At 46.9% G+C, this 27,712-nt stretch overlaps 1 protein-coding gene across 2 annotated transcripts in view; it reads left to right on the top strand.

Moving 5' to 3' along the window:
* The first annotated feature begins 468 nt into the window (after positions 1 to 468).
* The window catches only part of LOC119372080 (uncharacterized), a 31,708-nt gene continuing 4,464 nt past the window's right edge, over positions 469 to 27,712 (top strand). The window contains exons 1-5 of one of the 2 annotated variants that reach the window (XM_037642532.2): positions 469 to 751; positions 4,557 to 4,674; positions 5,985 to 6,118; positions 7,852 to 7,972; positions 8,963 to 9,783. In XM_037642532.2, the coding sequence (XP_037498460.1) occupies positions 655 to 751; positions 4,557 to 4,674; positions 5,985 to 6,118; positions 7,852 to 7,972; positions 8,963 to 9,173 (681 nt within the window). In that variant the 5' untranslated portion in view covers positions 469 to 654 and the 3' untranslated portion in view covers positions 9,174 to 9,783. Of the gene's footprint in view, positions 752 to 4,556; positions 4,675 to 5,984; positions 6,119 to 7,851; positions 7,973 to 8,962; positions 9,784 to 25,612; positions 25,661 to 27,712 lie in introns of both variants that reach the window. The other variant, XM_049419597.1, reaches the window with a different exon arrangement.

Below are 27,712 nucleotides of genomic sequence, written 5' to 3'. Positions count from 1 at the left end.
CATGACTGCTCATCGCACAATAGCTTTTCGCAATGATACAGCGTCAAAACGAGCGTGATGAATAAGGGGTAAAATGCGAAAGAGGGATCGAACTTTAAGGGCGATATCGAAACTGATAGCGCTTGGTTTTGAGAACATAAGCTCAGCAGTCAATACGCAAAGACGGCAGCTGCGCATCACGATTCAGTAGCTATAAAACGTTCCAAACCATGACTCAGTGTATTCTGATTCATGAGTTTACACTAGTGTAAGGAAGCTGTGCCAAAGCAACGCCGTGGTAACGTGCCGTGGTAAGAGAGCCGCTCCTCGCCTTACGTCACCGCCTTTTGCAAACGAAACGTCACGATATGGTATCGTGGGCGGAAGCGGATGACGTCTACGTGGTAAGCGAGGAAGGGTGTGGACAATGTACTTGTTCCGTAACGCTCAATAAAAAAAAAGAAGCATTGCGTCACACATCCTGGCACCAACGTCAGTCGATGCGCAGGAGCAACGCGATAAGGCTGCGTGCTATCAGCTCGCGACCTTATGAAAACGCCTCTCACGCCCCGCTACTCATAACTCCATCCATATCTATATAGAACGGTGACATATAAAGTAGTTCCCGAGTTCCATAGCTGCTGCAGGCAACTACGCATCTGGCGACCAGAGAGCATGGAGTCAAGACGCACCTATGCACGGAAAGAAACGGCAGTTGTCGTCACTGTGGCGTTCACGCTCATCGCCTCCTTGTCTGCGGCTTCAGGGCAAGGTGAGTACTCGAAGCTTCGGCTAACTCGAGAAGACAACGAAAATTTCACATAACTGAAGACCGAAAATGAGATCCCCAAACACGAACAAGGCTACCCGTGGAGTAAGTTATCGTCGCCAAAAAACTTGTATAGCATAACCAGGGCCGTAGCAAAGGGGGGCGGGGGGGGGGGGGGGAGTCATACCCCCAAAATTTTTCGATGTTGCATGTGTATTATATACACGCACACATACAAACGCACGCAGGAACCTACGGAAAGTATGGTTGACACCCCCCCCCCCCCCTCCGAAAGAAATGTCTGGCTATGCTACTGTTGAGCATGTATACATACATACATACATACATACATACATACATACATACATACATACATACATACATACATACATACACACACACACACCAGAGGCGTAGCCAAAGATTTTTTTCGGGGGAGGGGGGGGGTTCAACCATGCTTTATGTATGTTCGTGCGTGCGTCTGTATGTGTGCGTGTATACATACGCAAGCAAAATTGAAAAATTTCCGGGGGGGTGGGTTGAACCCCCCCCCAGCCCCCTCCCCTTGGCTACGCCCCTGATACACACATACACACACACACACGCACAAACACACACACACACACACACACACACACACACACACCAATGTACGCACCTATGTGCAATCATGCTAAATTAGAGATTTTGAGACCTAGCCAATCAGACAAGGCGAGGCTCAGAGCCATCACTGCCCACGTTCAAGCACGAATGTCGTGGTTGATGATGGCTGTACAGTAAAGCGGAAGCGATGAAGTGCGTTAACAATGCCTACAATATATTCTAGCCCGCGTACATCCGTAGGGAGGAAGTCTCCACGACAACTTACTCCGTGGGGAATTCGAATTTCTCACCTGACAATTCATGGCCCTTTAAATGCGCAGGTTAGAAAACTACACGTTGAAGCTTCTAATATTTGGCTGTGTTCGCAGGCACAACGGATATTCAGATTTTTCGTAAATCTCGCGTATTGAGTGGTTTTGTGAGATGTGGGACACACGTTAGTCTTGGCGAATTTCCTGATTTGCAAAAAAAAAATGTGCTTACTCGGACTGGTCGCTAGTTTTAGGGCGCGTTCTTATGGTTAAATTTAATCAAAGAAGTAGTTAAATGTTATCTGCTCACCAAAAATCCTAAAGCGAACCCCCACTTCTCAGATGTGCACATTAAAGTGTTCTACGAAATGTATTTGCGATAAAGTTCAAATTTTTTTTTCCGACATCATACATCTAACATCCAAATACTATGAAGCAAGAACACTCGGACATTCTTCACGGAATCTGGGTACGCGGGTATTTCAAAGTGACGCTATGTCTTTGGAAGAACTGTGTTCCCCGATTGTATAACTTGACGAATTATCAAGTGTGAAGCTCGCTTTCGCCTCCAAGTGTTACAGAGGATGTAGCATGCTGCAGAAATATTTTGTGATAAGTGTATCGAGGCGTCCACGCTCAACTTCTCCGTCACGCAAGCTGCTGATAGCCTGCCTTGAAGACATGTAGTAGATAACATTGCCCGAGGGAGAAAAGTAAGGTTAGGAGAGGCCCCAGCCAACCAATGTCCCAGGCCACCACCAAACGAGCCAACCACGTCACTTCCGAGGCTGCGTTGGAAGTGACGTGGTATTTTCGCGTAGGATTACTGAGGCTGACGGGTGGGCAATTCGCAAACGTTCCGACAGTAGATAAGCCCGAGGAGCTCTGATTGACCAGGGTTTTCGTAAAGTGAGAAAATGGGTTACTGTCTCGGGCTCTTGTCGCATCACGTTTTTGCTCGTGAAACAAGCTTTGTTTGGAGCGTGGCATGCCAGCTTGATAATTGTGTTTTTGTGCTGCGCGTGTGAGCGTCAGCGAGCCAGCGAGCGACGGAAAGGCGCAGGGGCTCGTAATCTTCTGTAAAAAAAAAAGTTGAAGTATATAATGTAAGTCTCGTTCTGATGCGCATCAGGAGTACTCACTGTGAGCTGAGCTAATTGTCACAGTGAACGTTTAAAATGGTCGAGGCTTGAGCTAGTTGGTTCATGGTTAAACAGGGGAGAAAACAGCGCAAAATTGAGACAGGACACGAGACGAAGAAGGCACGACAACAGCGTTGACTCACAACTGATTTTGTTTTGACATGTGGGCACATATATATACCTTCACAGTCAAATATAAAGAAAACAAACATGGTTCACTGGAGCCCCTATCTCATCGACGTGTTCTTAAAAATTTTTAAAAAATGTACCTCGAGTAGACATTTATGACGTCGGAAGATAAGCCCTACATCAAAACTAACGGCATATGCATTGGATCGTGTGTAGCTTTAATCTTAAGTGACCTCTTCTTAGCGCAGCTTGATAGGCGTGTGCATGAACAACAGCAAGTGTCAAGGTTAGCCAAAATATTCCGTTACGTTGACGACATTTTCAATCATCTTTGATACGGACGAAATGGGCTTAGAACCATTAACGCTTCAGGTTCTTGACAAACTTCGTGATTGTTTTAAACCACTAGTGCTAACCTTTGAAATTCCGGTGGACGGAGCTATCAAGTTTTTAGATATCAAACTTCGTTTTTCTATAACGGTCACATTTGCTGGGCGTATGAGCCACGTTCTTGTAAGCCACTTCTTCCAGTTGACTGAGCCCATTCAAAGCTCGTAAAAAGGTCCATTGCTTTGACGCGCTTCACGAACGTATTAGACAAGTCATGTTTGCATTTGATGACAGATAGTTTAAAAAAAGACAGGTAGACCGTCTTGAAGCAGCAGGTTCCCCGAAGCATGCATTAATTTCCGTAGCGGAATCAGTTCTAAAAAAGATAAAGGAAAACAGAAAGGATGGCCAAGAAGAAACTACATAAAGAAGGGGAAAAACGACTGTCATACCTTATATTCACCGGCTAGCCATTAACTTGAGAAAGATAGGAAAACACGCCGATGTGGAAGTTGTATTTTCTGCGCCTAAAAAATTGTCCCCAATGTGTTCAAAAGTGAACGAAACAGAAAGACAGCCACTGTCTTGTTCCATAATGCATGTAAATCAGTTTGCAAACTGTATTGAGGGCGTTGTCTATTCAATCCTACTGTCCTGTGGAAGTAAATATATAGGGCAAACAGGAAGATGCCTGAATGAGCGATTGAAGGAGCATAACTACAATGTAAATAGAGTAATTAGTGGCCACCTAGGCCTCCATTGCAGAGATTGTGGCGGCTAGACCAATCTTTTCCGAAACAAAAGTTGTAGCACGAAACAAAGAATATAGAACTAGGGAAATTATCGAAGCTGCGGAGATAGAACGTGTCAAGACTAGCTGTGTAAGCCACGCCATCTCTGACCGTGTCAAAGAAGGAAATATATTTTTGAACCGTAGGTGATATGTACAGCACGTGCTTGTGACGCTCAGTGATGAAGCACGTCGATGAGATAGGGGCTCCAGTGAACCATGCCTTGTTTTCTTTCTATTTGACTGTGAAGGTATATATATGTGCCCACATGTCAAAATAACATGAGTTGTAAGTCAGCACTGTTGTCGTGACTTCTTCGCCTTGTGTCCTGTCTAAATATTGCGCTGTTTTCTGCCCTGTTGAACGTTTAAAACTCGCGTCCAGCCGCTGCAGGCGAGTTGACTGGAGAGGCAAAGATGTCCCGCCAAGATAGCTGCACTTCCAGCTTCAGAAAAAAAAATAATAAACGTGCCGTCAGGGTCTCTTTTATTTTGTTTCTGTATGTATACACTAAGTGTTTTGCCTCCAGGCACTTTAACTCATGGCATTTTTTTCTCTTCAGAGATCGATGGATGCGATCCGAGCTCGGCAAAGAAGTGCTATTTGAAGTATCGATTTGCGATATGGTGGGGCACCCGGGACGGTGTGTATGATGAAGAGGAGTTCAAAAGAGGCTGCAGGTATTATATGGCTGCTTTCATGTTTATCGTGCGCGCACGTTTTTGTATATGTCATATTAAGTATACATCATGTGGTCTACACCGTTCATGTCATTTATATAGATGATATGCATAATATGACATTCAGATTATGACTTGTTTATATATGTAACACACGTACGTCATGCACTCTACATTCTGGTATATATTAAGGTAATGAAACGGCCGCCTTCGCATCACAACAGCATATTGGATATATCACGCTGTACATGACATGTACATACATGCAACCATTTATGTCATGACTTCTCATCCATATTCTCTTAGAACTTGATTGCTGTGGATAAATCTAGGTATATAACTACCTTGGCTATATAACTTCTCTATGTTGGGAATACAGCATGTCGTTTAGGCCAGTGATGTCATTATACAGGATGACATGGACGGCATCACATTCATGTTCGTGTTATGACCTGTCGTTTATAGATGCAATATACACACGCCATGCAAACCGCATCCTGGTAAAATCCAAGATAATGAAACGTCCACATGGACATCACAATAGAACACATATCATGATATGCGTGTCATGACTTCGTACACTCATGTCATATCGAGCAATTTCTCATATTTGCAGGGTTTACTGAGGAACCACGATAGATAGATAGATAGATAGATAGATAGATAGATAGATAGATAGATAGATAGATAGATAGATAGACAGACAGACAGACAGACAGACAGACAGACAGACAGACAGACAGACAGACAGACAGACAGACAGACAGACAGACAGATAGATAGATAGATAGATAGATAGATAGATAGATAGATAGATAGTAGATGATAGATAGATAATAGATAGATAGATAGATAGATAGATAGATAGATAGATAGATAGATAGATAGATAGATAGATAGATAGATAGATAGATAGATAGATAGATAGATAGATAGATCATAATTTTCGACCACCTAAATATAGCAAATATGCCTATGCTGGACCTTCGTGTCCAGAATAGTTGCCGCAGATTAGGAGACAGAGACCTTTGTCAGGGCTAATGTAATGCATTTAGTATATATGCGCCATCTCACTGTCCGGAGATGATACATTTCAATTTCAATTTCAGCGAGTTGTCAAATGATGGGGTTGGTACAGTTTGCACTCCCGTCATAAACCACTCTCTCATTTGATTTTTTCTTTCAATCAATGATTTAAAAGATTTAATGAGAATGATACGGGAATTTTTTAACGTCGCACCGCTAAACAGGCTGCGTTGTGGAAGCCCTGCAGGAAGGCTGTATGTCATTTTGGAATTTTCACGTTGCAGCCGCATCAAAGCAAAGATCCCATGCCACGAATACCTGGCCGATTGCCCTGAACCGGTGAACGGCGACTACCAAATCCAGGAGAGAGGTTACGAGGCAATAAGCAACATTGTTTGCGACAGTAAGATTCTCAAAGGTGGGTACATGTGAGCTTGTCACGAAAAAAAAAATTGTATCAAAATGTTCCGACGAACTCCACTTAGGTGAAGGGTCGCCTATACCGAAACAAAAAAAAAAGAGTATGTGTTGCTCTTTTTGGGGAGTCCTGACTTGTCACGCATATGACTCCCTTTAAGGAGACATGTGAACTCTCTTTGGGTCCCGTGACTCTTCGACGAGAGCATAATGATCCCCAGAGAGAGTTCACGTGCCTCCCTAAAGAGAGTCATATACGTGACAAGCCCGAACTCTCCAAACAGAGTCAAATTACTCTCTTTTTTTCTTTCAGTGTACTACCATTTATTCGAAGAATTTGTTGCACTAAGCAGGCACTGAGTTAATTGAAAGTTAATTATATGAGACTTCTTGCTGAAATCATATTCAATTTTTTATTTCTTTTAAATTTCTTTCAAATTGATATGACCATACTGAATGGCTCCATAGAACCTTGCAATACTGCCTATGTTTTCGGCATGATTCATAGAGAAATCTCTATATATAGATTCATATATTTCCATGAGAATCGCACGAAGGAGGAGGAGCACTAAACTTCATTTCACGAGGAGATGAAGATGGTCGTCCGTAGGTAGGCGACGTCCCCAGCCGAAGACGCTGGGGTATCTTGACGTTGGTCACGCCCTTAATTAAATTTCCATCACTCCAAGCTGGACACCATATGGAAAACTTAACATTTGAATTGTATACTGAACCTTTCAGTAGGGTTATGTTATTTTAAATGAAATTTGAGTAATATCAATGGAAACTGATTAGAATTGGTAACGCGACACTCTGTCGTCAGAACACCTCTGGTAAATGCACCCGGACACCATTTGCTTTACGCTATGACGATGAATACCGATGCACCCGAAAGTTACACGAAAATTCTAATTTTCAACACCAGATGTACACTTCAAGTTTAACGTCAGCACAATGTACAATGCCGAAAGTGACGCTTGCAAAGCAAACATTTCCAGGAAACACGACGAATCGAAGTGTGTCACATTTAAATCATCTGGCTTGTTCGAAGGAAAAGCTTGGCAAAGCCATCAGCATTTTCGAAAACGCGCTTGCTTGCACGCAGGTCATTTTTAAACGTGTTTCATGTCTTCTGATCAGGCGTAAGCCTATGGTGTAGTGGTTAGCAAATCGGACATGAGCACGAGAGGCCCAGAATTCAAGCACAGCCGTAAGAGCATTCTGAACATGTTTGTATTTATCCTGTGTATAGTTGCGCCGCGTTACTGGGGCACGCACTTTTGTGAAACTGTGTTTGCACAGTGGTCTATGACGAAGTCGCACAACCACGCCGAAGTTTCAGGCACACTGAAAAGGTATCTCACATCGCCAAAAGCGTTTTTTTGTGTATGTTTGCAAATATAAACTGTACTGTCAGATTACACCAATGACATCGTGGACCACTCCGTCCCATAATCTAGCTAACGGGCGCACAGTTGATGACTGTTCGCCCAAATGCGGTCGATCAGAACTGCAGTTCCAAAAGGGATTCAGTTGCAATAACATGACATCTTTTAAGAGCGTAAGGCCTTGACTTTCGAGCCTCGGCGCTGTAATGTGCTGTATATAACCGTAGTTCCCGTCGTTCTAATCGACGTCGTTATTGCTGTCGTCCTTTATAATACGCAGTAATCATATCGCTATGCCACGCTTCAACTTTGTGCTTTCTCTCCTCGCAATACCAACCACTCGCAGACTTTCTCGTCGGATTCCAGTGCCGGGACGACAACAAGTTGGACGAATGCGCAAAAGCGATGTCGCCGGCAGCGGATCCACAGAATCCTCGCGTGATAGTTGACGATGAAGACTACTGTCGGTGAGCTTCACCTCAGCGCACGCATTTTCTAACGGCTCCGAAATTGGTGATAATTTCAGTGCGCCATCCCTTCAGACTATGAAAGTAGCTACGGTGTTCGGACAAAGAGACGAAATAAGTGAGAAGAGGTTGAGAAGTTGGCTCATAGACTCGTGGTAATGAGCCATTTATTGAAGCAGCAACAACTACAATGACAAGGAAAGTGGTTTACTGCCATGCTACACTGAAATAGGCTGCCATACTACACTGGGCTATGCCTCCAAAGCAGAAGTTCAGATGAAGATGGAGGCTTGAACAGCTGAATATTCTTGAACACGGGGTGTCGCTGTAGCCAACGTATAGACCACTGGTCTTGTCTTCTTGAAGGCTTCAAGCCTTGAAGAAGACAAGACCGCTGGTCTAAACGTTGGCTCCAGCGACACCGCGCGTTCAGCAATGTTTATATCTGGGCTAGGTTGCCATACTGTACTATAGGCTATGCTACCATACTTCACAAACTACACTACTACACTGTACTAAGCTGCCATACTACAGTCGGCTAGGCTGCCGCACTACACTGGGCTATTTTGTAAGAGTGAAGACGAGACACATCTTAACAATATATAATTCTTGAAATGTAGTTACATAGTTTGCTTTAATGTTAGCGTACTTATTTCCCAAGCTATCAGAAGTGTCTAATGTTAACTGACTTCTGAAGAACCCCAGGTGGCCAAAATATACACAGCTCTCCACTGCGGCGTCTCTCAATCATATCGTGGTTTTGCTTTGGACGTTAACCCCGAACAATTAAAATTTTAGGTGTTACCTGACTGTTGGTTATGGCTAATCTCCACTATTGTTGGTTATCCACCCTTACAACAGCGTAATAAAATAGCACATGTATGTGCTGCTGTGCCTTTTCCTCCTTACGTCAAGTGCTTCGCAAATTGGGACAGTTGTCCTTAGAATATTTCGGAACCAATTATTTCTCTTGCATTTCTTTTTTTTCAGTCAACGCAACATCGAGATTACCTGCTTCGAGCAGGCGTTCAACTTGTCCTGCCCGCTGCCGTTGAAGACGGCCAAGACAGCGCTGACCAGAGTTTTGGATGCCATATCACAACTCGCAGGCTGCCCGTCATCTGCACACGCTGCCATGGCTTCTAAGGGATTTATTGTTCTCCTCGTTACTCCCGTTATTTTGAGTTGGTTGAGAACGTGACCAGCCAACTGAAGAACAGAAAAATGAGCTAAATTCAGCATTTGCCATGCCGCAGGTTTTCAATGGCTCCCTGAGTTTTACCATCTTTCCAGGAAGCCTGAAACCGTAGGCCGTGCTGTTGGAAAGATTCGGGGTAAGACGCATAGGTTTGAAGCAGTTCCAACACTTCGATCTGTCAGATTCGTTCGCGTGAACAAGGCAACGAGGCTGTCATTCATCATTCGTATCACAGATTAAAAATGCTATCAAATCACCGCCATACAAAGGACTAGCATGATGTGGACTCGAATATACACGTTCGATGTGGGATCCATGGTCGGCTGAAGCTGTGCAGTGGCTTATATCACAACCATTACGTTATCATTTGCACATACCACGATCATATATTTTCTTTTTTCTTTCACCTTTCCTGCCCTCCTCCTCCTAGGGCCTTTCAGTGCTTAATCATCTTTCCTTATACAGAGTAGCACGTAGACGCCTTCATGCGCCGACAGAATTCTCTGTTCTTCAATAAAGAGCTTACTCTCTCTCTCTCTCTCTCCGTGACGAACATGTTTGATTCAGTTGAGAACCGTGTCAGCAGTTACATTCTCTTCTATTATTATCGAGAGTCCAGCGTCTGAGCCATGAAATCAACCTTCGGTTTCTCTGAGCTTGCTTTGCGACGCAAGTGTGCCCTTCTTTGATAACATTTATTCCACTAACTACATATTTAAGGAACAACTTGTGATTCGTCCGTTACGCATACCTCGTCACGCGCGGACCATCAGTTGAAGTTCACAAGTGCTGCTAAGTCGTTAGAGTGCCTAACTCAATTTTTACATCCTGCGCGCCAGACTGAATGGACTGCCTCTAGCACTGCTATCATTAGCAATGACATCTGCACAAGAGTGTCCTGCAATCATAATATGTCCTTCTGCTACTGTCTGTGATTCTGTGTAATGTGAGAGCATTGGCAATAAAAAGAAAGGATGATGACGATGTGATGTATTCATCGGCAGTTTGTGACTGTACGTATTACTTTTGTGTGTTATGTGATCATTGTAAGAGTATATGACACAGTCCTCCCCCGACACCTCGAGTAGCAAGCCAGGCGATATCCGGGAATACCATTAAGATATATTATCTCTCTCTTCCTCTCTCTCGAGGACTACGTATGACCGAAGAGATGGCGCGTTAGTGAATACTGCATGATAACAAAAAACGAATAGCAAGTTGTACATGTAGTATAGCGCTAAAAGGGTCTAAATATAATCGCCATAAATCACATAAGTTATACAAGTACTAAAATAATGGCAGGTGAGCCGAGGTACACCGTTTTCTTGGAGCAATGTGCGCCGCAGTGTTTAGTACAGGCGGGTCTAAAAGCTTCGGGTTGAGAGAAGATTGCATAAACAATTGAGCATGTTGCCACGGATTGTTAGTTACGCCTAGGCTCATAAAGTACTAGAATAGCAAGGGTAGGTGCTCCTTGGGTGTACATCGCTCAATTTTGCAGCGCTCTACTAAGACGCACACAAAAATGACGCAAGAAGAAGCAGAAGTGAACAGTACAAGCGCAAACTAACGACGGTTTATTCGACGATGTCATAAAAGATATGTACACAAAAAAGGGAGGAAAAGGAAATGTCACACATGCACGAGTTGCTCTCCAGAGAGAAGACAGTCGGCATCTTAAAGGGACACTAAAGGCAAATATTAAGTCGACGTTGATTGTTGACAAGGAAGTGCTTATTTTGAAATAACATCACGTTTTAGTGGTCCGCATCGCGTTAGCGCACTTCAGATCACCCGCCTGAAATGAGCTTTCATACGTCACTGCTGCCGTGCCCAACGTTGCCCGCCTTTACTGCGCGGCCGCCGACACTAGTAGCAGCAGAGCGAAAGTAGCGGGACCCACAGCGGCAACAACGGCCATCGAAGCTCTGACTTTCTGTCAGAGCGACTTTCACGAGCGCGCAAAACACACGCGGCAGTACGCGATCCCGAAACTACCACTGAGACGCGACCGCGTGAGCGAAGCAGGGCGCCGGGCGAAGCGCAGTTCCGCGAAAACGGAACCTTTGAACCATGCGCGCCGTTCCCCATGGAAACGCCACAGAGGTTCTTTTGTCCCTGAATCAAACGGAAACGAACAAACATCATTTTATTACGTCTTTTGATGTACGGAAGGTTCTTTTTTTATTGTTGCTAGTTTGATTACTGGTGATTCATTGTAGGCAGACTCTCATACGTCATCGGGATCACTTCGAAAATGTCCCGCTCGTGGCGCTCATCATGTGATACATTTAGCTTAATTTCTCGGTAAGTAGGGCACTGCTGTCGACAATATTGCCGTTTTAGAAGTTGTCATACATTGAGCTTTCACTCTGACATAAATTGTTATTTGCCTTTAGTGTCCCTTTAACACTCATATATCCCGAGGTCTCTTATATAAATGCCTTCAGATGAATCACACATCCTTATATGTTGTTGACACTTCCTCCAACAAAATGCTGGCGTAAGGAAACGTGGCTGTTGCAGGAAGCAAAACTGCCTTCGTGCTGTCTATGGCTTCTACGAAAACTTTGCGATGAAAACAACACGTACAAATATATGAGCCAATAGCTGATCCCCTGGAAAGATAAGGCGCGCGCGACCGCGGGCTACCAAGCCGACTGGCCAAAGTAGGCATTTTCTGATGGATCCACGAAACTCCTCCAAGTTAACGCACTGCAAATCATCGTGGCCAAAGCGACGGCAGACTCCACCTCATCGAACACTGCGCTCACACCGAATGTGTCCTACGTGATGGTATCGGAGGCTGAGTAGGCGCTTTGGAAGGAACGAACGCGAACGCCATACCCTCAGTAACACTAAGGATGTGTAGCAGGTCGTTCACTGCAACGGCCACGTTTCATTTCCGCATCCCTGAGGGAGTGGTTGATCCGTTGTCGGTGTTTCCCGTGACCTTCCACTTATCTCTACTGATTTCCGTAACATTTTCAAGCGGCGCCAAATCCGCTCGCACGTCTTTGTACGGCACGCCATGAAACAGTGGGCGGCCGTGCAGCGATGGTCTTTAACGTTGAACGCAACCACTCCTTATATCTCCTTGCCTTCTTCCTGCCTAAACGTCACTACCCAGGTGATTCATTTCGTATACCCCGAGAGCAACCAATTTCGACAGCAGCGAAAGACGTGCAACACTGTCTCGGACATGCTCCACAGGGTACGGCATGGGTTTTTTTACAGCCACGCAAAACTCATGTTAAACAGAATTAGCTGAAGGCAGATGGGCCGGAACAACCTGGTAATCTTCAGCCAGCTTTTCAGTACATCTGCTACCGCGACCCACACAGGCCGCTGAAACCGCCTTACAAGGGAGCACATGATTAATCGTCCGTTCATTATGCTGTCCGGAAATCCATTACACAATAAGACACATATTTCCGACGCCGGGAAGAAGGATTTGAAACTGATTCCCTTTTGTTGTTGCCATGCCTCGAAAGTGAAGCAACAGGTAAGTTTCAGGAAGCGACCACGGTAGGAGAAATAGAATGGGCGTTCATGATGGTACTGAATGCACTCACGAGACAAGGGATGAGAGAACAAAAACGCAGCGCTTGGGCTTGGGCGGTCCACTGCTCAAATACGGAAAGACTACACGAACAGACGGTCCTTGCTCCCGTCTACTACAAAGCTTTAAGCGTCATATATCCATTGCCCTATATCGAGAAGCCACGAAAGCGTACGAGTTCATGCTATAACCCCCCTATTATCGTCAGTCACACAGCCTTGATACCGAAAAGTGAATGCCTTTATGCCCTCTTGTCGGTAAGGGCGCGCCTGATAAGTGTCACGAACACCGGTTACAAGATAATGCACCAAGGTACTTGCACGCAGATTGCAAAGGCTGATAGAGCAATTGGTAGGGCCACACCACACGTCTCGCAAAAGAGAAAGATCTATCTTCAAGAATGGAGTCACTATTGACGGATTGAAATGAGACAGCAGGAACGCATGGCCGTTAGTATGATGCAGTGCGGCCTGTGGGCGCCGTTGGAAGCACCTATTGCACTACGGCTGCGGCATAGCGCGAGGGCGAGAGCATTCCTGAAGAGTTATTGCTGCTACCGGTTGCCAACGGGCCACACCTCAGATCACCGGAGCGCCAGCGGGGTGCTGCAATCCTGATACGCTTTTGCATGCTGACCGAAGTGACTGGACTGTGCACACCGTTAATGCACAGTCATTTGGAGCGATTGCCTTTTTCAATGTAGGCTTTTCGCGCTTAACCAGGGGTTAGAGCGACGGTCCGTCCGCGTTATCGACAGGATCAGTCGGCCGCGAGTAGTGGATGATAAGAACAGCATAAATAAGGCATACGGTATCGCTCCGCGATAGCACTCCTGAACGTTCTCGTCATCGCGCTATACCGGTGCTGCCTGTGTAAGAAGCCACGCGCTCTCAACTCAATGCGTGGTACTTCAATACGTAGTACTTTATACGTGAAATAATACTGCGGGTATACCGCGTAATATTTACCACGTGGTATACCACGTAATATAAATACCACGTATACGTGGTATAAATACGTGGGTACTTCAATACGTGCGCAGCGTGGCCTGGACTGCTTTGACTGATGGCAGCCGCGAAGCGCTGGGCGCTGTTGCCGAGATAATGCCTCTGTATGCTTGGATAGTATGTCGGCATACATTGGTAACATCTCGGCAAGAGAACCCAAAGCTACGCGGCGCTTGGCGTCAGTAAAACCGTTTCGGGACACGCTGCGGAGCGTTCGAGTTAAGCTCGCTCACGATTGTACATACATACGGCGAGTACATCATGGAAAGTGTAATTATTTCTCGGGAGAGGCGTCATTGTTTCCACTCAGACCTTGAGACGCTTTTCACAATGCGGCGTATGGAATTCTCTTTGTCAATTTACAGCACGCAGATATAGGCTCAGTTGCTTTGCAATGCGTCAAAAATGTGTTATATTGATGCATGTACCTGCGTGGGCCTCTCAGCAGGGAGGTCTGACGCCCACGCAGGTACAAGAGCTTGTGTGGTACATCGGAGCCCTTCTTGCTTCCGAAGCATTTGTCCGAGAGCGTCTTCGGGAAAGTGCGGTAGGGGGTGCGGTGTAACTTGTGGGTGCGTTGCCAAATCAGCTTTTTCTGAGTGCAGAGTGCCATTCTTCGCTCGTGACACTAAAATTTCCTCCTCCGATTTCTGTGGTAAGGCACTAACCGGGCGGTACCTCCCCCCGACCTCCAAGTAAAGCCCCTCTACCTTCGAAGGCAGAGAGGCTTTACCTCAAAGCAGGCGCGAACGCTATCTGACGGCGGAGAGTTAGGAGAGAAGGATAGGAGAGGGTGGCAAACGGCTGGATCGGCCGCGCCTGGCTGACCTCGCAAAAGTGATTGAGCCGCTGACGTAGTCAATACGGCAGGATTGAAATGTCAGAGGGCGATAGTCGTGTCGAGGAACGCTGTAGCATTAATCGCGGTTTCGTATCAAGGGGCAAACACGAAAGTCAGTTCGGTCCCTACTCATGTGACTGCTTATCGTACAATGGCTTTTCGCAATTTTACACTGTCAAAACGAGCGGTGACGAAGAAGGGGGAAAAACGCGAAAGAGGGATTACTTGTTACGATTGCAATTTGAGCAAGTTTGCAATACAGACCGTCTTCAACTGCTCTGCTTTTGACAGGAACGAGCAATAAAAAAGAAAGAAACACGACTATTCGCTCGCATCTCCTGCGGTAATCTTGCTCCAAGGTCGTGCTCCATATGCCGGGTGCGCTCGTGTAATGCGAATGTAGTGTGACCTACGTAACGTTTTACGGATGAGTCATTGGGTACTGAGGCACAGATCTTGATATGCGGGTCTTCACGATTCCCGTACACTAGAAAAGCTACTGTTCATGCCGTAGCTGAAGTTCTGGATATTAATTTTAAAATGGAGATGATGCCCATTTCCAAACACGCTTCATTGAAGATTTCTGGCCTTCGTGTGTCGCAAGTGTGATCTTTAATCATGGCAATCGTGAAGTTTTGCCGGAATAGTTGCAACATAGAGGGTGTTTTTTTTTTACAATACATGTTTTTTTTTTTTGTGAAAATCTTGACAGTTAGGCCACTGTCGTTTCTACGCACGAACTCTACGTCGAGGTGGAAATACTTCGCCGCAGCCTAAATGACACTGCTTTGAATATTAACAAAAAATTGTTAATTAAGTTTTTCATGATTGACTTGAAGGCAGTCGTTTATATTAGAAAGTTGTATGTGCATGACAATTTATGGCATACCCGTTTTTATAAATCCCTAAAGTTGCACGTAATTGTAAATATTAATCATCGAATTTTAAGGGCGATATCGAAAGTGATCGCGGCCGGTTTTGAGCACATAAGCGCAGCAGTCAAACGCAAAGATGGCAGCTGCGTCAAGACTTCAGTAGCTATAAAACGTTCCAAGCTATGACTCAGCGTACTCCGAGTCATGAGTTTACACTAGTGTACATGTGTAAGGAAGCTGTGCCAAAGCAACACTGCGGCTAGCGCCCGTGGTAAGAGCGCTATTTCTTGTCTTATCGTCACCACCTTTGCCGACATAACGTCACGATACGATACCGTGGGTGGAAGCGGATGACGTCGACGTGATAAGCGAGGAACGGTGGTGGACGATGTGCTTGTTCCATAATACTCAATAAAACAAACATGCATTGCTTCACACATTCTGTCACCAACGTCAGCGACGCGATAAGGCTGCATGCTATCAGCTCGCGACCTTACGAAAACGCTGCGCACGTCCCGCTACTCATAACTCGATCCATATCTGTAAGAGCGATGATATATGAAGTGATTCCCGAGTTCCAAAGCAGCTGCAGGCGACTACGCACCTGGCGACCAGAGAGCATGGAGTCAAGACACACCTATGCAAAGAAAGAAACGGCGGCGGTCATCACTGTGGCGTGCATACTCATCGCCTCCTTGTCGGCGGCTTCAGGGCAAGGTGAGCGCTTGAAGCTTCGGCTAAACTGAGAATACAACGATAATTTCACATAATTGAAGACGGAAAACGAGATCCCCAAACATAAACAAGACTACCCGTGAAGTAACTCATCGTCGCCCAAAAACTTGGATAGCATAACTTACGTGATGGTTCTTGGATGTGGGCGCGAAAAAGACAAGGACGAAGGGAAGAAGGACACACACACTGGCGCTTCTGACAACAAAAAATGTTTGCGCCCACATGCCAAGAACCACAACAGGGGCGTAGAAGGGGGAGGGCAGGGGGTGGGGGAGAGTGGATTTGCAAGCCAGACGATGATTATATATCTGTGTGGCAGAAATACTCCTCAAATGCTCGATCTTTTCGTAAGAGTGTGGCCCCTGGCATAGGGGTCTCAATTTCGACACGAAGAAAAAAGACCAGCCCATTTCAAGAAAAGCGTAGCAAAGTATTGAGGCGGCCACGCTCAACTTCTCCGTCACGCAAGCTGCTGATAGCCTGCCTAGACGACATGTAGTAGATAATATTGCCCGAGGGAAGAAAGGAAGGTTAGGAGAAGCCCCAGCCAACCAAGGTCCCTGGCCACCGCAAACGAGCCAACCACGTCACTTCCGATGCTTCGGTGGAAGTGACGTGTTATTTTCGCGCAGGGTTACTGAGACTGACGGACGGGCCATTCGCACACGTTCCCACAGTAAACAAGCCCAAGGAACCCTTGACTGATCGGGGTTTCCTTACTTTTTTTTAATTATCTGGGGTTTAACGTCCCAAAACCATGATATTGTCGCGGTGCACCGTAAACGGACAACCAAGACGTTTTGTAGAAGAGCAAGCAGCCCGTTTTATGCAGCAGCATAGACAAGACCATAGACACAAAACACGTCTTCTTCTTCGGTCCGAGTCCCGTTCCGCGAGACTGTCCGAGCCCACATCATCTTCTTCGTTGTCTGCATTAGAGCGGGCGCGGCATTTGCCTCCCTCTAAAAGAGCATCGCCTCGATGCTATAGTCGGGTCAGTTGTACATAAAGGCGCTTTGTACAAGTGACAGTCGCTCGCAATGTCACTCGCTTACGTACGGCTTCATGCGCACTACGTGCACAAGTTCAGGTCGGTGCTGGCGACGCCTTGTACAGTGGGGGATATCCGGGACGACCTCATAGGTGACGTCACTTAGTCGTCGCAGCACTCGATAAGGCCCGAAGTATCTTCTAAGCAGCTTTTCGGATAGTCCCCGTCTTCGTACAGGCGTCCACACCCATACCCTGTCGCCGGTTTCGTAGGTTACAGGCCTATGATGCAGATTATAGCGACCCGCGTCGTACTCTTGCTGTTGGTATATTCGCACACGTGCGAGCTGTCTGGCTTCCTCCGCGCGTTGAGTAAATACTTCGGCACTCGTTTCAACGTCGTCGCATTCGTGTGGCAGCATCGCATCCAACATTGTCCTTACTTCTCGTCCATGAACAAGACGGAATGGGGTCATCCGTGTCGTTTCTTGCTTAGCCGTGTTGTAAGCAAATGTTATATAAGGTAGAATCTCGTCCCAATTTTTGTGCTCGATGTCCACATACATTGAAAGCATGTCTTCCAGGGTTTTGTTCAGCCGCTCGGTCAGTCCGTTGGTTTGCTGGATGGTAGGCTGTCGACTTACGATGAATCGTACCACTGAGCACCAACACATGATCTAAAAGCGCTGCTGTGAATGCGGTTCCGCGATCTGTTATAACGATCGATGGTGCGCCGTGTCTCAACACAATATTCTCGATGAAAAAGCGGGCCACCTCCTCTGCTGTGCCTCTCTGGATGGCTTTTGTCTCGGCGTAGCGAGTAAGGTAGTCGGTCGCCACAATAACCCAGCGGTTACCAGCACTAGAAGTAGGAAGTGGACCCAAAGATCCATTCCGATCTGGCCAAACGGCGTTGGCGGGACCTGGACTGGTTGTAACAAACCGGCTGGTTTCGTCGGAGGTGACTTGCGCCGCTGGCAATCGAGGCAGGTCCGAACGTGATGTTTCACGGCAGCGGCGAGTCCTAGCCAGTAGTACTTCTCCCGCACTCTGCTTAGTGTGCGCGTGTAGCCTAAATGCCCAGAGGTGACCTCGTTGTGGCACGCTTGCAATACTTCACAACGAAGGGCGGTAGGACAACCAGCAGGTAAGTGGATCCGTCTGACGAGAAGTTCATTTTGTAAAGGACTTGGTTTCGTAGACAAAATGACGATAAGCCTCTTGCAAGACTTTGGGCGCTTCTGAGTTCGTCCTTCTAAATAATTATTAGACCAAGCAGCTCAGGATCGTCATGTTGTTGGTCTGCAATAGCCGACGTGTCGAGAATCCCGAGGAATGCTGTGTCTTCGTCGAGAGTAGCAGCTGACTCTATCGGTGACCGAGACAGGCAGTCAGCGTCTGTGTGTCGTTTCCCCGACTTGTGCACAATCGTCATATCGAACTCTTGTAGTCTAAGCTCCAGCGTGCCAATCGCCCGGAAGGATCTTTAAGATTTGTCAGCCAACATAGAGAATGGTGGTCACTGATCACTTGAAAGAGCGGCCGTACAAATATGGGCGAAATTTCATAACCGCCCATACCACGGCGAGGCATTCTTTTTCAGTGGTTGAGTAGTTTGCCTCTGTGCGTGAAAGAGTTCTGCTTGCGTAGGCGATCACTCTTTCCGTGTCTTCCTGGCACTGCACAAGCACGGCTCCAAGGCCAACATTGCTGGCGTCAGTATGCAGCATTGTAGGGGCTGTCTCGTCGAAGTGGGCAAGCACTGGAGGCGTGTGCAGACGTTGCCGCAAGTCATTGAAAGCAGTTTCCTGTTCGTCTCCCCAAACAAAGGCAACGTCATCCCTCGTGAGGCGAGTTAACGGCGACGCAATGCGTGCAAAATCTGGTATAAACCGCCGATAATATGCGCAGAGGCCCAGAAAACGCCTGACAGCCTTTTTATCTGATGGTATAGGGAACTGGGCGACGGCGGCAACTTTCTCAGGATCCGGACGAACTCCTGCGTAACTGACAACATGGCCAAGAAACTGTAGTTCTTCGAAGCAAAAGTGGCACTTCTCCGGCTTCAGCGTCAGGCCAGGCGGACCGTATGGCCTGCAGAACCACCTGCAGCCGTTGAAGGTGTTCGTCAAACGTTGCGGGAAAACACAGGACGTCGTCAAGGTAGACTAGGCAGGTCTTCCACTTCAGCCCTGACAGCACGGTATCCATGAGGCGCTGAAACGTTGCAGGCGCGGAGCATAAGCCGAATGGTAAGACCTTAAATTCGTACAGCCCGTCTGGCGTCACAAACGCTGTTTTTTCGCGATCTCTGGGGTCTACTTCAATTTGCCAATATCCACTTTTTAAGTCCATCGAAGAGAAGTAACGTGCGTTTCGAAGCCTGTCGAGCGAATCATCTATATGGGGAAGCGGATATACGTCTTTCTTTGTCACCTGATTTAGCTTTCGATAGTCCACACAGAAACGCAGGCTGCCGTCCTTCTTCTTGACTAGAACAACAGGTGACGCCCAGGGACTCTTTGACGGTTGAATCACATCGTCTTCAAGCATTTTGGCTACCTGTTGTTCTATCGCTTCTCGTTCTTTTGAAGCCACACGATACGGATTTTGATGGATTGGTCTCGCTGTGTCCTCTGTGATGATTCGATGCTTGGTCAGGGGTGTCCGGCCGACTTTTGAGGTCGACGCAAAGCAGTCGTGGAAACTCGGCTAGCAGCGCTAGAAGGCGTTCTCGCTCCTGCTGAGGTAAAATAGGACTGACGTCAAGGATGGGTGCTAGGTCTTGGAGATTTGGTGCAGTCGTTGCTTCGAGTGCTGAAAAACAGTCGCGGACATCTACTACCTCATCGAAATAGGCCAAAGCTGTGCCCTTTGGAAGGTGCCGGCGCTCTGTGCTGAAATTGGTCAACAGCAAGTCCGTGCGCCCTTCGTTGACATGGACTATTCCTCGTGCGACTGAAATGCCGTGAGTGAAAGCAGCGAGGTTATTCGGTCTGCCACTCCTTCACCGTCAAACGGTACGTCACAAACCACTGAAACAAGGACACACGATTCGAGGCGGGACAGCTATGTCGTCGTCATTGAGGCGAAAGGAGATGTGTTGCGGCAATAAAGAATCAGTCAGACCAGGACTCTTGCCGAACGAAACCAGGCGGTCCGGGAAGTTGATTACAGCGCCGTGCTCCTGAGAAAGTCCATTCCTATAATTAAATCTTTGCAGCACGCTGGGAGAACGATTAAAGTCGCGACGAAAGAAGTACCTCCTATGCCGATTCTTGCTGTGCATCGTCCAGTAGGCTGCAGTATTGACCGCCGCAGTTCTTATATGCTGTCCCGTCCACGGCGTTTTCACTTTCCTGAGGACGAGCGGCGAGGTCTTGACTTATTATGGAAAGTCGGCACCTGTATCAACTAAGGCCGTCATTTGCTGTCCATCAACAAACACATCAAGGTCGGCGCTCACATTTCGTCGCTGTTAAAGTTCGTCGGCGTCACGTCGTGCTGTAGCGGCAGTACTGGGGGCTTTTATCCTCGGTGTTGTCGGCCTGCGACCTTACCCCGTGAGGTCGCCGCCTCTAGTTTCCCCGGCGTGGGCTGGGCGACTCCTCCACGAAGGTCAGCAAAGGTACGCCGATTCGGTGATGCCGACTGTGCAGGGATGGAGAGCGTGACCGGGGCCGAAGTCGGGCTGGTGATGGGGCAGCGACTCGTTATAGGAAGACCGCGTCATTGGAGGGCCTTGGAAATTAGCGTCGTCACGGCGAGCCATGTAGTCGGCGTTGGCGCGGCGACCGTCATACCACGGCCGAGGAGGGCGAACCGCTGTGTCACGGTGCCAGCAATAGCGAGCTATATGAGCCTGCACCACCGCAGTTGAAGCAGAGGGGCCGGCGATCGACAGTGCGCCAAGCGTCCGTTTTCCGAAATTGCGGGCGTCCCATGGTGTCCTCTTGTGATGGTGACGAGGCGCGACAAATGATGGCTGGCGGCATGATGGCATCGGAGTCATGGGCAGACGTCTCAAGGCCTCTTGCTGAGGGTGTGACGAAGGTGCGGCTGTAGGCGGCTGGTAGTACGACGCGATAGATGTGACGGGTGCTGGACGTCGGACAGCATCGGCATAAGTCATCTGACACTGGTCGTAACCAGGATCAGCAGCGGAGAAAGCATGCCTAAGTTCGTCACGAACGACTTCGGCAACGGCCGCCACGGGTGTATCCGTTGTGGGAGTCCAAAGCTTCTGAAGTTCTTCTCGAACAATCTCCCTGATCAGGTCACGCAGGGAGCTCTGATTGTCTAGAGTCATGGAGGCGGCGTTGATTGGGGTGCTAGTGCACAGGCGATCGTACTGCCTGGATCTTTGGTGCAGAGCTCGCTCAATGGCAGTTGCTTCCCTTATAAAATCAGCCACAGTACTTGGGGCATTGCGCACAAGTCCGGCGAACAGTTGTTCTTTCACGCCGCGCATAAGGTAGCGTAACTTCTTATCCTCGGACATGTTGGGATCAGCCCTACGACACAGGCGTGTCATGTCCTCGGCAAACATTGCCACAGTTTCGTTAGGTTTCTGAATTCTTAAATCTAGTAACTGTTGAGCACGCTCTCGACGATCGACGCTAGCAAAGGTGTCAATGAGCTGCTGTCGAAAATCATTCCATGTCAAGATACGGCCTTCTCGATTCTCAAGCCACGTGTGAGCGCTGTCATCGAGAGTGAAATATGCGCGGGCAAGCTTTTGTTGAGCATTCCACTGATTGATGTCGGCAACGCGTTCATAGTGGTCAAGCCAATCTTCAACATCTTCATGTGGGGCACCACTGAAGCGATCAGGTACAAGTAGCTGAAGAAGAGTTACCTGTGGCGGATTGGGAGAAGAGGTGCCATGTGCAACCTGTGGCGGGCTGGTGTTGGCCATTGGCAGATGTACGAAAGGCCTGGTAGTCAATTCCTCGAAGGCGGTCAGCTCAGGAGAGAGGCCTAGCAACCGCCGACTGAAGCGGTGGACGGGAGTTGTAACAGGTGACGGCGCGTCAGGACTCGATGAACGGCTCCCAGATTGAGGGTTGGAGCATCAGGCAGAGTTGCGGTCCAGCACCTCCACCAGTGTCGCGGTGCACCGTAAACGGACAACCAAGACGTTTTGTAGAAGAGCAAGCAGCCCGTTTATGCAGCAGCATAGACAAGACCATAGACACAAAACACGTCTTCTTCTTCGGTCCGAGTCCCGTTCCGCGAGACTGTCCGAGCCCACATCATCTTCTTCGTTGTCTGCATTAGAGCGGGCGCGGCAATATGATTAGAGGGACGCCGTAGTGGAGGGCTCCGGAAATTTCGACACCCTGGGGTTCTTTAAAGGGCCCCTCACCAGGTGACCTAACGAATTTTAGTTACACATTGCAAGTTGTTGCGAGCCCAATAAAGAAGCATTATGCCACAAGAATTTTTCTAATCGGTCGGTTAGAAGCTGAGAAAAACAATAATTTGTAGCGGCGCGAAACCATGATGCGAGGAGGCGAGCTGCAAACCCTCGCCGCTCGCCCCGCGTAGCCTTCGCAAGCCAAATCCCTTCCCTGCCCTCTTCGCCACGCGAGCGGAAGGATCACATAACGCATACGCATGAACACGTCATGCGCACAAAATGTCACGAGCGCATGACGCGCCCGAACCAGCCCGAGCCCCCGAGACGCGAGCGGTGTTTGTGGCGGCGTTCTTTGCGCTTCATCTCTGCAAGTTATGCCGAATGCGCCCTCGCCGATCACTTGGCTTTCAACCTATGAGCACGAAAGCTGCAACATTTGTACGGACGCGAGACTAGCGGTGTGCCGCATGAACATCTAGTTAGACGCGGGAGGATCAATGAGCCTAATGAGCGCTGGAACGCAGTAGAAAATTAGTTTCGTTGTAAGGGTGGCGTCTGCACGATGCGCAAAGCGCGAGAACACGAAACGCGTGCGAAACGGAGGTAGATAGTCTCGAATCTCGCTGCGATTCGCAGTAAAAATTAAAAAAAGAAAACGCACACATTCCGTTTGTGTGTTTATTATTGCTCTCAAGTTTTATTCATCCACTCAAGCAACAAATTGCAAAAACTACGCGTCGTGTCAAATAATTATCGCAGTGTCACGTGCTACTGTTGGCGACGTCAGAGCACACTCGTCCTACGTAGAGGAGCGACGTCACGGCACTACTATCTACGTAGGGCCATTCTCTCATGCACGTCATCCCCTCATTCTCTGGGCGCGTTGAACGCGAGAAGAAGGGCAAGCAGCATTCAAGCTTGAAATTTGACCCATTTACGCGGCGCGGAAGCGTTTGCAAATTTTGGCAGACGTAATGGTTGAAACGCCTAGTGCATGGATTGCGCTCGTCAGCTCAAAATTGTCAAACCTGGTGAGGGGCCTTTAACGTGCACCTAAATCCTAAGCACACGGGCCTCAAACATTTTCGCCCCCCATCGAAAATGCAGCCGCCGCGGCTGGGATTTGATCCCGCGACCTTCGGGTCAGCAGCCGAGCGCCATAACCACTAGACCACCGTGGCGGGACAGATCGGGGTTTCCGTAAAGTGAGGAAAATGGGTACTGTCTCGGGATCTTCTAGCATCACGTTTTTTGTTCGGGAACAAGCTGTGTTTGGAGCGTGGCATGCGAGCCTTGATAATTGTGTTTTTGTGCTGCGAGTGTGAACGTCAGCGAGCGACGGAGAGACGCAGCGGCTCGTCTTCTTCTGTAAAAAAAGTTAAAGTACATAATATAAGTCTCGTTCTGATGCGCATCAGGAGTACTCACTGTGAGCAGAGCTAATTGTCACAGTGAACGTTTTAAAACTCGCGTCCGCCGCTGCAGGCGAGTGTGACTGGAGAGGCGAAGAGTCCCACCACGATGGCTGCACTTCCAGCTTCCAAAAAAAAAAAATATAATAAATGTGCCGTCAGGGTCTCTTTATTTTGTTTCTGTCTGTACTAAGTGTTTTGCCTCGAGGCACTATAACTCACGACATTTTTTTTTTTCTTCAGCTATCGATAGATGCCATCGAGCTCAGTGAAGAAGTGCTACTTGGAGTATCAAGAGGCACTATCGTGGGAACATTTAGGCCAATCCGGGACGGTGTCTATGATGAAGAGGAGTTGAAGAGAGGTTGCAGGTAGTGTATGGCTGTTTTCATGTTTGTCGTGCACTCACGTTTTTGTACATGTCATATTAAGTATACATCATGTAGTCTACGCCGTTCATCTCATTTATATAGATGATATGCATAACGTGACATTCAGGTATGACGTTGTTATATGTAATACACGCGTGTCATGCAACCTACATTGCATGACGGCCGCCTTCGCATCACAACAGCATATTGGGTATTTCACGCTGTACATGTCATCTACTACCTCCTACTATTTATGTCATGACTCTGACTTGTCATCCGTGTTCTGTTCTCTTACAACTTGATTGTTGTGGATAAGTCTAGGTATATATGTACTGTACCTTGGCTATTCAACTTCTTTATGTTGAGAATACAGCATGGCGTTTAGGCCACTGATGTCATTATATAAGATGACATAGATGCCATGACATTCGTGTTCGTGTTATGACCTGTCGTTTATAGATGCAATATACACACGCCCCGCAAACCGCATGCTGGTAAAAGCCAAGGTAATGAAAAGTTCACATAGGCATCACAATAAAACGCATATCATAATATTCATAACTGAAGGACCACAACAGATAGATAGATAGATAGATAGACAGACAGACAGACAGACAGACAGACAGACAGACAGACAGACAGACAGACAGACAGACAGACAGACAGACAGACAGACAGACAGACAGACAGACAGACAGACAGACAGACAGACAGACAGACAGACAGATAGATAGATCATAATTTTCGACCACCTAAATGTAGCAAGTTGCCTCTTCTGGACATGCGTGCCCAGAATAGTTGCCGCAAATTAGGAGACAGACACCTTTGTCAGGGCTAATGCCTTTAGTATATGCGCCATCTCACTGTCTGGAGATAATACATTTTAATTTCAATTTCAGCGAGCTGTAATATGACGTGTTTGGTACACTCGTCATAAACCAATCTCTGATTTCATTTTTTTGCAATGAATGATTTAAAGATTTAATAAGAATGATACGGGAATGATTTAACGTCACACTACTAAACAGGTACACAGGCGCTTGTGTACGTGTTCTCCCTTCTTGTCCCGTCTTCATAATTCTGCGCCAAACACTTCAGATATGTCGTACCAACAAGGCCAAAAGTCAGCCCTACTAAACAGGTTGCGCTGTGCAAAACCTGCAGGAAGGCTGTATGTCATTTTGCAATTTTCACGTTGCAGCCGCTTCAAAGCAAAGATCCCGTGCCATGAATATCTGGCCGATTGCCCTGAAGTGGTGAACGGCGACTACCGAATCCAGGAGAGAGGTTACGAGGCAATGAGCAACATTGTTTGCGATAGTAAGATTCTCAAAGGTGGGTACATGTGAGCTTGCCACGAAAAAAAATATATGCATCAAAATTTTGTGACCATCTCCACTTAGGTGAAAGGGTCGCGTACACTGAAAGAAAAAAAAGAGCATGTATTACTCTGACTTGCCATATATATGACTCCTTTTCAAGAGACATGTGAACTCCCTTTGGGTCCCGTGACTCTCAGAAGAGAGTAATGATCCCCAGAGAGAGTACTTGCGTCTCTTTAAAGATAGTCATACACGTGGCAAGTCATGACTCACAAACAAAAAAAGAGTAAAAGGGCTCTTTTTTTCTTTGAGTGTACTACCATTTATTCGAAGCATTTGTTACACTAAGCAGGCACTGAGTTAATTGAAAGTTAAATTATAGACTTCCTTCTGAAATTTTATTCAATTTTTATTTCTTTTAAGTTTCTTTTAAATTCAGGTGACCATACTGAATGGCTCCATAGCAGGGCTGGGCAAAGATACTTTGAAATTGTATCGCGATACGATACAAGATACCACAACACTGACTGTATCCGATACGATACATTCCAATTGTATCTTAAGATACTTCGATACATTCGCAAATTTGTTATTATATATCTCTATAATGTCGCACTAAACGCCTATGCACCAAAATTTTCTCTTCAAAGCTTAACTGCGACGAATTTTGTTTCGTTTGAGTGAAATGCCTGTTATGGTATCTCAAAAACTTTGTCTTTCTTGCTCAAGGTATATTAGTTTCATTCCGAAACAACTTATTGGCGTTGCTTTATAGCTGCTTAGCACGACAGCTATTTATACGCTTCACTGATTGCGGTTTTCGCTTGTCGCTTTTGTAATTGGTGGCGCTCGCTGCTCTGCTTGCCGATGAGCTTGCGGGTTACCATCTAATCACAAGAACTTCAATAAGAAGGCTCCGCAAGATGGTGCAAATAGCACTGGGGAGTTCTACCTTGCCTATCAACGTATCATGCTTTTCGCAATACTGGATCACGAGGCAGGTGTATAGCAGCAAGAACGCTGGCAGCGACATTCTTTGCTACGCATCGTGTTTACGAAGATGACCTAAAACTGCAATCGCTTTGCCATTCGTCTTATCTCCTGGCGTAAAGCGTTAGTTAACGACGTACTCAGTAATGCGCGATTTCTTTAACAATTTTTCTTCTACGAGAGAACAGATGCAGCCCAGAAACGTCTCAGACGTATTGTATAGTTGCACAAGGCGCCGCAGGACACCTCCGATATTGCCACTATATTGCCACTTTTATATCTCCAATTACCTGGTGATTAGTAGCTGTAAAAAGCATTTAGGACGCCTAAAAAAGGAAAACAAATATATCGAAGTAAAATAGATAAGCGGTTCCGTATAAAACACAGTGAATAAGTATAGAAACCGATACAGGAGGCACCCCCAAGAGCTAATAATAATTGTTGCGTTTTACGTCCCAAAACCACGATATATGATTATGAGAGATGTCGTAGCGGAGGGCTCCGAAAATTTCGAGAACCTGGGATTTTAAAACATAAATATAAGCGCACGGGCTTCTGGCATTTTACCCCCATAGAAATACGGCCGCCGCCACCTTCGGATCAGCAGTTAAGCACCATAACCACTAGACCACCGCGGCGGGTAGCCCCTAATAGCTGTGGCAATTAAGCATTTAAGATAAGACCGCAGAAAATTCAGTACCTATGGAAAATAGCACAAAACCACTCGTTGGGACGCTAAGAAGGAGAACGGAGCATTTGGTAGAACAATGTTTCTGCACTCCATTTGCCAATATCTGTGAGATGGCTCCTAATAATTTACGTTAATATAATGCCGACTCAATTTCGCTGTTTCACTATATAGTAAGCAGAATTTTTATTACTGCATACTCCAGACCCACGCAGATTACTATATATTTGTCCTCAACATCGCCTGGACAACAGTAAACTCATGTGGAATATATGTATGCAAACAGTAGCAAAATGACGCAAACAGTTAAGCGTAAGAACAAAGCAGAGAGCTTATCTTGTCAGCACATTAAAGGCATATTGCAGTAAGCAGACCGGAAAAAACAAC

The sequence above is a fragment of the Rhipicephalus sanguineus genome, chromosome 10 (assembly GCF_013339695.2).
Source record: "Rhipicephalus sanguineus isolate Rsan-2018 chromosome 10, BIME_Rsan_1.4, whole genome shotgun sequence".
NCBI classification, from domain to species: Eukaryota; Metazoa; Arthropoda; class Arachnida; order Ixodida; family Ixodidae; genus Rhipicephalus; species Rhipicephalus sanguineus.
Note: the sequence above shows the minus strand (reverse complement) of the source record. Positions and strands in the feature narration are given on the sequence as shown.